This window comes from Microtus oregoni, unplaced genomic scaffold, assembly GCF_018167655.1.
Source record: "Microtus oregoni isolate MIOR12 unplaced genomic scaffold, Mior012 000029F_ref0000214, whole genome shotgun sequence".
Lineage (NCBI taxonomy): Eukaryota > Metazoa > Chordata > Mammalia > Rodentia > Cricetidae > Microtus > Microtus oregoni.
The window spans coordinates 16,983,826-16,996,817 of record NW_024543088.1 but is presented as its reverse complement, the minus strand read 5'-3'; the positions used below and the strand labels follow the sequence as shown (position 1 = coordinate 16,996,817).

At 45.5% G+C, this 12,992-nt stretch overlaps 1 protein-coding gene across 2 annotated transcripts in view; it reads left to right on the top strand.

Annotated features, from left to right (window-relative positions):
* The first annotated feature begins 335 nt into the window (after nt 1-335).
* The window catches only part of Pkp2 (plakophilin 2), a 58,709-nt gene continuing 46,052 nt past the window's right edge, over nt 336-12,992 (top strand). Inside the window, exons 1-3 of one of the 2 annotated variants that reach the window (XM_041678064.1) lie at nt 336-637; nt 10,998-11,110; nt 11,460-12,031. In XM_041678064.1, the coding sequence (XP_041533998.1) occupies nt 415-637; nt 10,998-11,110; nt 11,460-12,031 (908 nt within the window). In that variant the 5' untranslated portion in view covers nt 336-414. The remainder of the gene's footprint in view (nt 638-10,997; nt 11,111-11,459; nt 12,032-12,992) is intronic. The other variant, XM_041678063.1, reaches the window with a different exon arrangement.

Below are 12,992 nucleotides of genomic sequence, written 5' to 3'. Positions count from 1 at the left end.
CTCCATCTGTGCGAAAAAGCGCGTCGTACTGGAGTTGCACTAAGGATAAAATAAGACTTTTTGACGACTTTTCTTTTATACACCTTTCATCGTCAGTGAGCATTTGGAACAGAGTGGCTGAGCCTAATTAACTGGACGTGCTCCTCGCGCCAGGAGGCGAGGTTCCCGGCTGCACCTGTCCTGAGGGCAGCTCCTCCCACAATCCCTCGCGAGCCGAGCGCTGAGTACGTGGGACCTCGGAGGACGTGCTCGCCCCGGGCTGAGTGCGCCTGCTTTGCCGGAGCCACGCCCCTGTCCCCTGCGGGCCCGGGTCCGGGGCGGGGCGGGGCGGGGCTTGCGGCGGGTCCCCCACGCCTCTGGGGCTCTGGCGGCGGCAGGTCCTGGCAGTCGCTCGCCGGTCACCTCGCCGATGTGATGGCGGTCCCGGGCTCCCTGGCCGAGTGTGGCTACATCCGGACGGTGCTGGGCCAGCAGATCCTGGGACACCTGGACAGCTCCAGCCTGGCCCTGCCCTCCGAGGCCAGGCTGAGGCTGGTGGGCAGCAGCGGCCGCGGCGACACGGCGGCCCGGAGCCAGCGGATCCAGGAGCAGGTGCAGCAGACCCTGGCCCGCCGGGGCAGGAGCTCGGTGGTCAGCGGTGAGTCGAGCCCCACCCGCGACGCGCGCCCCGCGGCTCCCGGCGACGGGCCCCGCGGCTCCCGCCCGCTTGCCCACCTACCTGTTGATCCCCGTCCCTTTCAGGACCCGCAGCGCCTCCTGGCCGGCCGCTCGTCTCCGCGGAAACAAACGCTCTTTCTCCTTCAGGTCTACCGTGTTCGTGTGTTAATCACCCCGTTGACTGTTACTGAATCCAGTCTGTTTCCCCCTTCGCCGCCCGATCCGGGTCCGTGCCCCCGGGTTCCGAAAGCACTTGGAAATTGTATGCAGACTTTTGGTGTGCGCGATTGTTCTTCTGTAAGGCAGCTCCTTTTGGCTTTTATTTAGGTGTTTTAGAGTTCACGACTTTTCATAAATATTTTTAGAAAGAAACCTTGAAAGCCCTGCGGCTGCTACATCCCCTAAATTGAGGCAGGGCTACGTCACCCAGGTACTTGAGAGCGCTCCACTTATTATCTGCCGCGCTTGGTCTGGGACGTGAACAAATTGGGCAAGTCGACTTTGGGCCTGGGAACAATCCCAATCCCCTGCCAGAGGATATGAAGGAGGAAGGAGACTTTGGCCGGGCTAAAGGCAGCCGCGCCTGCCCACCTCACACCCACATACCAGCACGGGCACCAACAGATGCGTGGGCGCGTGGGTACAGGACTGCTCTTACCGGAAAAAAAAAATCAAACTAATGCACAGATTAGTTGACAGAAGTGCGGTTGATCAGAAAGATCATCACAAGCTCTAGCGAATGTGCTTCCTATTAGGAGTAATAATACTCACGCGCCAGCCAGTGGATCTCAGACAGCAGAGTCTGGGAGGCTGTACTCTTTTCAGTTTGTCTAAAGGTTAAGGCGGTTGATGTTTGCATACTTGAAAAGTAAAGAGGTGTTTAATGATTGTAAGTTCATGTAACTGAGTGCCTGTAATGCCCCTAATTAGGCTATGTGGTTTGCATTTTATATTATCTTTTTTAAATGAACTAGTTTTTTAGTTTTGTTTTTGCCTTTCTATTATTATTATTATTATTTATTATCATTATTTTGAGATGCAATCTCAAACTTCCTGACTTTGCCTCCCATTTTAGGATTACAGGCAAGAACTACCTGGGGTTCTTTTTTTTTTTTAATCCAAGTTTGGAGATAAGGAAACTAAGCAAATAAATAACACTCGGATTCCAGATAGAAAGTGGCAGAGCTGGTATTTAAACACCAAAACCTGGAGTTTTAAACTGATCCTTGGTTATGGCATTGTTTTGCTTACTAACATAAAATGAGATTATTCGGATCCCACGCTTCCTTGTGACTCCTTCCCATTTTCCTCTAAATAAAACCGAGGAAGTTCTGAGAGGATGAGAAGGGTCACCTAAGAAAGAACTGCTTTAGTCCCTGGGTAGAAGACCCAAAATTTAGGGTTAGGAGTCTGGCTAGAGATTTTAGGATAGTGAGGCCAGTATTTGGCTAGGCGTATCATTGCATACTGTAGTCTGAATGCCCTCATGCCCAATGCTAGACTGGACTAAAGCAGCCTCCTCTGTTCAGGGAACACAGTGCATATTAAAGATATGTTCTTGTCCTAGAGTAGCAAGGCCAGAAGAGCAAGCAGGCATCAACTAGTCAAAAATGGCGGGGTCCCTGTGGAGCCGAAGGCAGCAGGAGCGGAGTTTGCTAAGCACCTATCATGACAGACTGTTGTCTACAAGCTCATGTATTCCGTTTTCTTATATCCTTAGATGGCATTGAGAGGCAGATGAGACAGATATGGTGATTCATGTCAAGTGTGAGGTGTGTGTCCATCAACAGTTGTAGGATGTTTGGTCCAGGCACCACAAACTGCTCTCTCCAAACCATACAGGAGCTGTTCGGTGAATTCAGCCCATGCCACTGAATGTGTTTATTTTTGCAAGGCATTGTTCGGGTGCTGAGTTAAACACACATAGGAATGCAGCCCTGAATCAAAAGCAATAAGCACACCCAGGGACTAGCAAGGGCGTTAACTTCTCCAAGTTGAAGATAATTTTGCAAATCTCTTCGGAGGAATTGTGATATCCTATACCGAAACCGGGATTTTTTTTGAATCTGAAAAATTCATTACGAGTGTGCAAGGGAGGTAGCTGGAGATATGCCACTCTAGAATAGAGGAGCACAAATATTTCATGGAGTTGATATGGTAGAGCAAAAGGCACAGCTTTGGTGCCTCTGCTCCAGTGAGTGGCTCTTCCAACTAAGGAATAAAGCCCTTGAACTATTTTTGATTACAAGGGCAGCTCTTTGGCAACCTACACAGAAAAGCAGCTTAGGCGCGGGTAAGAGACCCCTGCTTTGAGAAGAAGTCGGCTTCAAGGAGCCAGCTTCCATGTGCTGTGGATCAGCAGCATGAGGGGATTCTCGTGTTTAATGACAGCACTTTGGAAGGGTTTGGGACTCTGGGTAGCTGCACTGTTTTTATAGTTCCTTCTATTTGCATCCTGACTCTATGCTGAAACACAAGCCATGGCTGAACAGGGCTGATCTGGGAAAAGTGACCCAGATGCTACTGCTCTTAGCTCCAGTGCTCAGGAGAATTCTGGATTGTTGACATACCAGGAAGGATGAGGCAGCAGATAGTCTGGCGAAAGAGATGAGATAAACGTAGCAAATTTTAGTTAATACCTTGTAAGGCTCTTTAAGCTTCCGTCTCTTTCTTACAAGCGGCTGTTTTTCCACTGTGAACCACTCACCGACTTTTGGCATAATTTCAAACTCCTGAATATTTAGAAGTCAGTTTTATCAGCCTAGGTGGGGCCAGGTTCAAAGGTAGGTGGCTGCATTATAAAATAGCCATATAGTGTATCAAATTTTAAAAAGTCAAAATAGAAACATTTAAGATTGGCAAAGAGAAATGTATTACACTATAAAATACTATTTTACTTATTACATTGCTATTCTCTCTCGAGTGCCTAAATAGAAAGACACTTTCATTTTAAATTGTGGTGTGTAATGCTTAGAACACTCAGTGAACAGTATTCCAATTCATCTTTGAAAATCTACCATAAAAATGCCCCCCCCCCATCGTGTCTGCTTCTATGATTTCCTGGTGTAGCTACTTTCAGTACTGGCGATTAGTGTGGGTTCTGGAGAGAGAAAGACAAATTCATTCTGGATGTCAAACAGTGCAGTTAACAAAAGCTAAGTGTGGGGGCTCATGTTTGTGATCCCAGCACTCAGGAAGTTGAGGCAGGAGGATTTCTGTGAGTTCAACGCCAACCTGGGCTATATAGCATAAAACCGTGTTCCTAAAACAAAGGCAGTAGTGGGAGCTGTCACAAAGAGAGATTATTTCATAACTGGCATAGATAGTTGCCAATAATAGACTTGCCCTTTCACAGAGGGAAATAAAAGCTCTTAATGATTTTTTAAACTGGAGTCGAAATTCAATTTTAATGTAAAATCAATGGTAAACTGCCTGAAGATAAAATAGCAGAAAGTGTTACACTGTAAGAATCCTTTGCTAAAGGGCATTGCGTGAGTGACTCACCGAGAGGGAGGATTAGTCAGTTACTAGGTAGAAGGACACAGGAATGGGGGAAAGCCCTGGCAGGGCTGTGGTCCTGCTCTTCTGAGTGTCGTTCACACCCCAGGCTGTAGTGACGTCCATGTGAGCCTCATAGAGCCCATGGGACACTTTCTCATTCACTCCTAGCAGATTTGGTACAGGAAAACATTTTTATGTAAGGGTTTCTGTATTTTTTAGGTTTTTTGTTTGTTTGTTTGTTTTTACAAACTTGTTATATTCTGTTAAATAAAACAGAATACCAACAACATGGTGGTCATAAAGAATGATTCACCCCTAGAATGGGAAGAACGTTTCCTTTCATAGGTAAAATGCTGAGCTGGAAATTGGAAAAAAAATGCTTTAGAACGGGTGGAACTGTAAGAATGGACCGAGTCTGATTATAACAACGCACTGCTCTTTAGAGCAGGAATTACCTTAAAGGAAAGCATTTGCCGCAGTCATAGTCACCCTGGGCCAGCTGCGCTGTAGTCATGGGAACCGAAGGCCCATCAACTGAGTATTCTAGCTATTGGTGACTCGTTGACTCCTCTTACAGTTTCCTTTTGGATATCGTCTTAGTTAGGTTTTCTATTGCTGTGAAGAGACACCATGACTGCGGCAACTCATAAGGAAAAACATTTAATAGGACCTGTTTACAGTTTCAGAGGTTTAGTTCATTATCATCGTGCGGGGCATGGAGGCGTGTGGGCAGGCATGGTGCTGGAGAAGGAGCTAAGAGTTCTACACCTTGATCCTCAGGAGCAGAAGCAACTGTGCCACACTGGGTGTAGCTTGAATGTGATGAGAACTCAAAGCACATCTCCACAGTGGTACACTTCCTACAACAAGGCCACATCTACTCCAACAAGGCCACACCTCCTAATAGTGCCATTCCCTATGGGCCAGGCACTCAAACATAAAAGTCTACGAGGGCAATTCCTATTCAAACTACCCCAGATATCAACTTTAAAACTTTTTTCTCACATATTAAAATATGGCTTATTTTATTTTCAGGTGGTTCAACATTAATATTGATATGGAACTTAATAACAAATCATGGAACTCAAAGCCCAGACTTGACCAATGTGACCTACAGTGAGAGAGTTTGGTTCCAGCTCAGATGATCTTGAAAATAGCCAAATTATTTAATTCTGAGATAAATGCAGAACTCTACTTTGTGTGTGTATCCAAATGTATTTACTCATGTCCCATGTTCCTTCTTGGGAAGGAAAAACTAAATAGCATCAGCAAGATTGGATATAGACCACAAATTCAGAGACTTTTTAATCTTTGTATCTGAGTAACCTCTTCCCTTTAACTGACTAAATTAAGATTAGGCAGTGTATAAAGTTCTTTTATAATAGGAACATAAATCTACTGTATGTCTTTAAATCTACTGTATGGGTATGATACTAGAAATTACAAATTTAAGTGTTTAAAGATCTGATTGGCAGCTTAGCATGTAGGCCTTAATAGAAATGTTTAGAAACATCTACACATTTAAAAACACAGGTCACCATTACTATCAAAGGAAAGCACATACTTACTGCCATACCTTTAAGTATAATAATGTTAGTTGGCCTGAGTAATTATAACTAAATTCTATAATTTTATTATTCTCAAAATTTCAAAGAAAATGCATTGCTCCCTAGAAGCTTACTGATCACTTCCTTGAGTCCTGAATCTCACACGTGTGCATTATATGGAGCTGTGGACTGAGTATCACATTGATTTACTGACTCCTGTAAGATTTTTTTTAAGTTTTTTTTTTTTAATGTGTATGAACATTTTGCCTGAATGAAAATCTGCACCATGTGGATGGGTGCAGTGCCCATGGAGGCCAGAAGGAGCCGTCAGGTTCTCTGAGACTGAGGTTAAAGTTGTGAACTACCATGAGGCTGCTGATAACCAAACTTGGGTCCTCAGAAAGGCCAGCCATCTGAGCCATCTCTTCAGCCCCAGATTGCCTTTTTTTTTCTAAGATTTTTTTAAAAAACTTTTTAAAAGATTTATTTATTTTTATGTGCTTTGGTGCTTGTCTGCATGTATGTCAGTGTGAGGGTGTCGGATCCCTGGAACTTGACTTGCAGACAGTTGTAAGCTGCCATGCGGATGCTGGGAATTGAACCCAGCTCCTCTGGAAGAGCAACCAATGCTCTTAACTGCTGAGCCATTGCTCCAACCCCCAGGTTACCAGTTTTTAAATAGAAGGATAGAAACTAATGAATATTTTTCTTGATAGGTAAAATGATTTTATCATAGAGAACCAAGAGACCACAGGTGAATGTACACGTCATACAAATAAGAAAAGAATAAATATATATTACCCAAATATAGAATCAACCTCAACAGGATATCAGATTCCTGATCACTCAGCACGAGCCTTGTATGTTTTTGTAGAGAGCAGCTTCCCATCTTCACCACACACCCAGAAATGGAGGAGGAGTGGTGTTGGGCACCTGCCGTCCACCTAGGACAAGGACATGTGTGACCACTGACCTCACAGTTTTGGCTTCACTGTGGTGAAGCATGGGGCAGATGTCAGCCTGCAGGAGTGCGTGCTGACCTTGTCTGTGTAGGTAGGCTATTTTGGATGTCTGAGCGGAATAACTCATGAGCATTTAACTTGTCACGGGCTGCTGCGGGTCTGTTAGAAGTGCAGTATGAGATACGATTCTTTATGTCAAGAAGGAAAAGTCCACTTTGAGATAAGGACCCCTGGCTGCTCAAATCTGGCCTCACTATTTCCCAGGCAGCTACCAAGTGTCGGTTGTTTCTTAAATACCTTGGGTCGCACTGCTATCTCCGGGAGAAGAATCTGTGTTCTGCGTGGTATTCCAAGTTCTCTGATGTGAGGCCTGTAACTTCTCACCCTTCATTCCTGTCACCACCACCCCACCCCTCACCCAACACACACAGTTATCTTTTGACTCCTCCCCTTCCCAGCTCCCTCCTCCCCTTTTTCTTTGCTTGGGTAACTCAGTCCAGTTGTGTCGCTTTGTCTGTGGCCTTCCCCAGTCCTCTCTTCTACCGCACAGAGGAGATGGCTATTTTGAGTGCTAGTTAAAGAATTTGATAATTGTGAATCATAGGTTTCAGCAAAGGATAAACATAAAAATGCAAATTTTCTGCGGAAATGCGTTTGTCATCTAAGGAATATTTTAAGAAGAAAGAGCAGTTAGGCTCAGTAAGGAAAGAAGCTGTTGGCCCTAACCAATGAAAAGCTAAGAGGTACAATGGCTTGGGATTCCTTATTTAAATCATACTGAGGAATTCTAATTGTTTGTTTTTCCACCTGAAGGTTTCAGTGGACTCTTGCCATTTTGCACAAGCTAGCCTCTAACCCCTGAACTGGAAGAGACACCCTTGCTCACGTCCTGCTTGTCTGGAACTGTTGGGACAGTGGCTACATTGCTACAGGGATGTAGCCAGCTCTGCAATAAAAAAAAGAAATGCGTGTGTGTCTTTGTTTTCAGTCTTTTGTGCTAGCTGACCATGAACTCACTCTGTGTAGACAGACTGGCCTCAAACTCACAGCTCTGCCTGTTTTTGTCTCTATCACCAAGTACTGTGATTACTGGTTCGAGCCACCATGCCCAATTCCTAAGAGAATTCAGGCAGTTCATTAAAGGCCTTCCATCTTCAGACTGATATCTCAACCGTGATTCTTTTTTTTTTTCCTTTGAAGTGAGATTTTTCTGGATGAGCCAGAATGAGCTATAAATTCTTAACTCAAATAATCCTCCCAGTTTACCCTGCAGACACATGCCATCATGCCCATGTCATACCATCTCTATGTGGAGTCTAAAGAAAAATGCAGCTATGATAGACAGCTAAGATCCCAAATGAATCCTCCCAGCCCTGGTTCCAAAAAGCACCAGAGAAAACAACTTCAGATGGTAGGGGTGGCAGATAGAAATGGCGATGACATTGGCTAACAAATCAATAACTTATTTGTTGTTCTTTGCTTGAAGATGAAATTAATTTGCTATAGTTTTGTCATGTATTTGGGTGGTGTTTTGGGGCAGGGTCTCATATATTGTTCTGACTATCTTAAAGTCATTACTTCAAATGCTCTTCTACCTCGGCCTTCTGAGTAGCAGGGCGCATGTTCTGCCATACCCAGCTCTAAGTTACTTTGTAAACAAAACAAAACAGTAAATCTGGTGTGATTGTTTGAATGAGAATGCCCCCCTTAAGTTAATATTTGAATGCCCTAGTTGTTGGAAGTGTTTGGGGGAAGGGTAGGGAGGTGTAGCCTACTGGAGGAGATATGCCACTGGGGGTGGACTTTGAGGTTTTCAGTATCCCACACCTGGCCAGTCTTCCCTTTCTGCCTCCACCTTACAGTTAAGATGAGAACTCTCAGCTACTGCTCCAGTGCCTGCCTGCATCCATGCTTCCCACCATGATGGTCATGGTCTCATTGTCTGAATCTAAGCAAGCCTCCAATTAAATGCCTTTTTCTGTAAGCTGTTTTGGTCATGGTGTCTGTCTCATCATAGCAATAGAATCTGATTTCTTCTCCATCAGCTAATTAATAATTATTTGGCCATCACGGCTTCTATAGGAAGTTTCTGTTTGGATATAGGAGGAATATAGGCTTTCTCTATCGTATCTCCCTCAGACCCTTAAGGCTCAAAGCCTTGGTGTTTCTCTGCGTCTTGTACTGCTGGTCTCTGATCCTGGGTCAGCAGGCCCTGTCTCCTGGTAGTCTGCAGTGTAGACTGGACCAGGGAATGAGGGGAAAGGCAGGAGTGCAGAGCTAAGGATAATTGTAAGGATAGACCAGGCCCTTGACAGTTGAGTCCTTAAGCCTTTCCTAACTTGAAGAAATTTTTTTCCTTCATTGTTAGTCCAGATTCTAAAAGCTAAAACTTAAGGAACCTCTGTGTCATCAGTAAGGGGGCAGAGACACCGCTCCACATGGTCTCCCTCGGCAGCCTGAGAATGGGTTAGGGACCTTGATACAAGGCAAACTAGTGTTTATGGCTTGAACCCAAAAAAAGAAATTCATGGATACCAGATGTGAAGTGAAGTTAGAGATTTTATTTAAAAAAGAAAAGGTTTCAATCCTGGCCTGGGAATTAGGGCTAAGAGAGAAAGCGAGGTGCTCGGCTGTAACAGCCGCCTAAGCATAGAGATAGGAAGCGAGCCACACCCAAGCACACACAGGTCAGGCTCCTCAAGGGACAGTCATGGCTGTGTAGCTGTAGCCATCTGCCATTTTTGTGGCTCTCTGAAGTTATTATCTCAAAAAGTTGCTGAGAAACCTTTTACACACTCCACTCCACCCTTTTCTCCTTTTATAAATGACGTGAGTGGCTGGCTCCAGAGATTCCCTGGATAGATCTGATAAGATAAAGCCAGAAGCCAGCAGGACTGCCCGAGAGGCTTAAGCCACATCCTTTCCCTGCTAGTGACGTTTCCAGAGAGGCTTTTTACAAGTGCTGGTTGTGCTGGAGTCCTTGCTCCTTCACTGGCAAGAGGCTTCAGTGAATCCCTGAGCAAGAAGCTGGTCACCCTGTCCTGTCTTGCTGCATGACCCTCGCCAGGCCTCATGGAAAATGCAGGCTTCCTAGAATCAGGATTTCTGGCTAACCAATACTTCAGTGTCTTGAAAACGATACTTACAAGTCTGCAGATGTCTCCCCTCAGGAGAAATGCTTGGCATCAGGAAATAGACGCAAGTGTGTAATTCAAATGGATTCACACTGTTTGGCTTTCTGGTAACAAGCTTCATTCTCCTCCGAGTAACCTGTGACTGTATTATTAGTCTCTTGAAAGTGTAACATTTGAACACGTTGTTAGGCAGTGCGGTGATCATTTCCGTCACATAAAAGGGACTGCTGTGTTCTGTTGTCCTCAGCAGCTCCCTGGAGGATCAGAAATCTCAGGACAGTTGAGTGTCTTTCTTCTTCACGTAAAAGAATGCAGTGTGACAAAAATAAAAAAAATAGAAAAAGACATTACTAAGATTTTAGAAGTCTTTTTTTTCTTTGAGAGATTACAAAACAGCTACCAAGAAAAGGCCAAAGAGACAGAAGAGGGACACAGTACTGTCTTCGCCCCACATTCCTCAGAGATGAGGAAGACACGCATCACTGAGCACAGAGCCTGGCTTCCCCTGAAGTGTCTGGGCTACTTGGCTAGTGTCCTGACTCCACAGGCACAGTCATTGCAGAAGAGACTGACTACCTTGCCAACACCTTAACCTGCCCTTAGACTGGTTGGTGTTTGTTCTCTTTGACTACACTGACCCCACCGCCTGTTTACACAGGCTTCCTTATCTAGTAGCGCTTGAATGTATTCATTGCCTGTGCCTTCAGAGCAGCAAAGAATTCCTGAGCTCCTACTCTGGGAGCAGAACTACCGCTGGCCTTTGAAACCCAGCTTTCTAGTGCTGAGCTGAGTATCTGAGCCAAACAGCGATTCACAGAAATTGTCCGCATTGCAACAGTGTTGGATTTTCATGAAACTCTCTGATTTATACTGGTTTGGACTTTCCACGGTTTTCTTGTTTAGTATGGGGTTTTTGTTTGTTTGGTTGGCTTTTATAGTTTGCTTGATTTCATTTCGGCTGTCCCTACTCAGAAAGAGAGAGATCAGGACTTCAGCATTGCAAGCCTGCACTTCCTGGCACTTGGAAACACCCAACAAATGTTTTGATAACCTTTGATCATTTGTCATTTCCAAATGACAACTTTCAACCAGCATTTAGAAACACCTGATATAAACTTAGATGCTTGTCATGCATTCAGTAATTGTCGATTGGTACATTTATATTCTAAATTATCTTCATATTGTCTTCATTTCAGGGAATCTTCACCGAACCAGCAGTGTCCCTGAGTATGTCTACAAACTGCACTTGGTTGAGAATGACTTTGTTGGAAGGCGATCACCTGTCACCAGGGACTATGACATGCTAAAGGTGGGGACACCAGAGGACGTAACTGATTAGATTGTCAGGAACACCATTTCAGACTTTGTGGGGTTTTTTTTTTTTGGTCAGGGAGGGTTATTTTCTAAAGTGCTCCATCTCATTTCCCAGATTTTGAGAAAAGTTGTGTGAACATTATGGAAAACTGGGACTTTAAAGTTTAAAAGTTTAGATGATATTAAATCCTAAGTACAAATAAATATGACTCAAGACAACCCAAAGGAACTGACTTATTATTCAAAGGGACTGACTTCCGTCTTATTCAAGAAAATCAACTTGTTAAATTGTAATTCCAAGATCAGTTATTACACTTAACTTAAATTTTATTTCTCTCCTACAGTCTGGAATGAGTGCTACTTACGGAAGTCGCTGGGGGAGAGGAACAGCACAATACAGTTCCCAGAAGTCAGTGGAGGAGAGGTCCTGGAGGCAACCTCTGAGGAGACTTGAGATTTCCCCAAATAGCAGCCCGGAAAGGACTCGCTATGCCCACAGTGAATACCAGTTTGCCTGGCGGAGCCAGGGCCATGTGCCCGGTGGGCGCCTTACCCTGCCACGCTATGCACGCTCAGAGATCCTGAGCCTTCGCCAGGCGGGCACCGTCCGCAGGCCACCCGTGAGCGGGTCGTTCAGCGATGCTGTCTTCGACAATGGTCCACTCAACCCCACGATGCCTCCCCATCCACCAGGCACCAGCCACAGCGCAGGCAGCCTGCTGGAAGAGACCGTGCGCGTGACCCAGGCTCGGCCTCTGGGTGCACAAAGCAGAGCCGCCCGCTCTTCCTGGCCCCGAAGCTCAGTCCGCAGCACCCTGCAGGACCCAGGGAGGTTGCTGCCTACTGCGGGCCAGGCAGCTGTGGGCAGCGGGGATGCGCACCGGGAGAGGAGCACCTTCACTGATGTCCAGCTCGGGTGAGCCTCCCGAACCCGCCTCACATTTTACATTGTGTTTATGCATTAACTTGGTACCCCTAGCCTTCAGCTTTTTGCTAACGTCCAGTTCATCCTTCTGTTGTCAGCACCCTGAGAGCAAGGCAGGTCCATAGCAGGCACTGTAAAAACGTGTCGTGAAAGAAGAGTGAGATGTAATAACTAAGGCTAAAAGCCGTAGTTGTGTCAGGAAATTGTCTTACTGGTCAGTGTAGTTTAGTACAATATTTAATTATATTTCAAAGGATAATTACTTCCTGAGATTCTCAAGTTCTGGAGACTGGGAGGTAACTCTGATTTCTGAAGGGAAGTTTTGCTTCCTCTGGGAAGGAGAAGAAGGCATTCCTCTGACTGGGAAGCCAACGATGGCACAGTCCTCCGCTCTGGTGCACTCCTGCTCCATCCAGAGCTCCTGGCTGAGCCCAGAGACACTCGCCCACATCTGCACACGGGTCTTCCACCCTTACGCCATTGTTCCGCATTTCACCCTGGCCAGTCCCTTTCCAGGCTCTCCCTTTTTATGCCCGCCAAGTATTTTGAATATGGACATATGTGGGGCATCCTCTGGACTACCTAGAAACAGCTAGAAATCCACACTTGGATGCTCAGTAAACTATGGGTTTGTCTTCCCGGAAGAATGGAAGGGTGCCAGTCAGGTGGTGGCTGGTGCAGCTGGGCAGTCTGGGGCTAGAGGAGGCACTCACCACCTGTCCACGACAGACTAGTGAGAAAGGTTTTATAAAAATCACCAAGTGACAAACTCTATGTGGAGTTTTTTAAAAATGGGATTTCTATACTTCTTAGAATTGAATAATTCAACAAGTGAATCTTAGACACTTCCCATGCACGCTGCCCTGCTGTAAAGCCCATAGAGAGAAAAAACAAATGGCTTGGATGAGTGTTCAGGAGAGGGGCAGCGAAATCAGCAAGGTGTGCTGTAAGC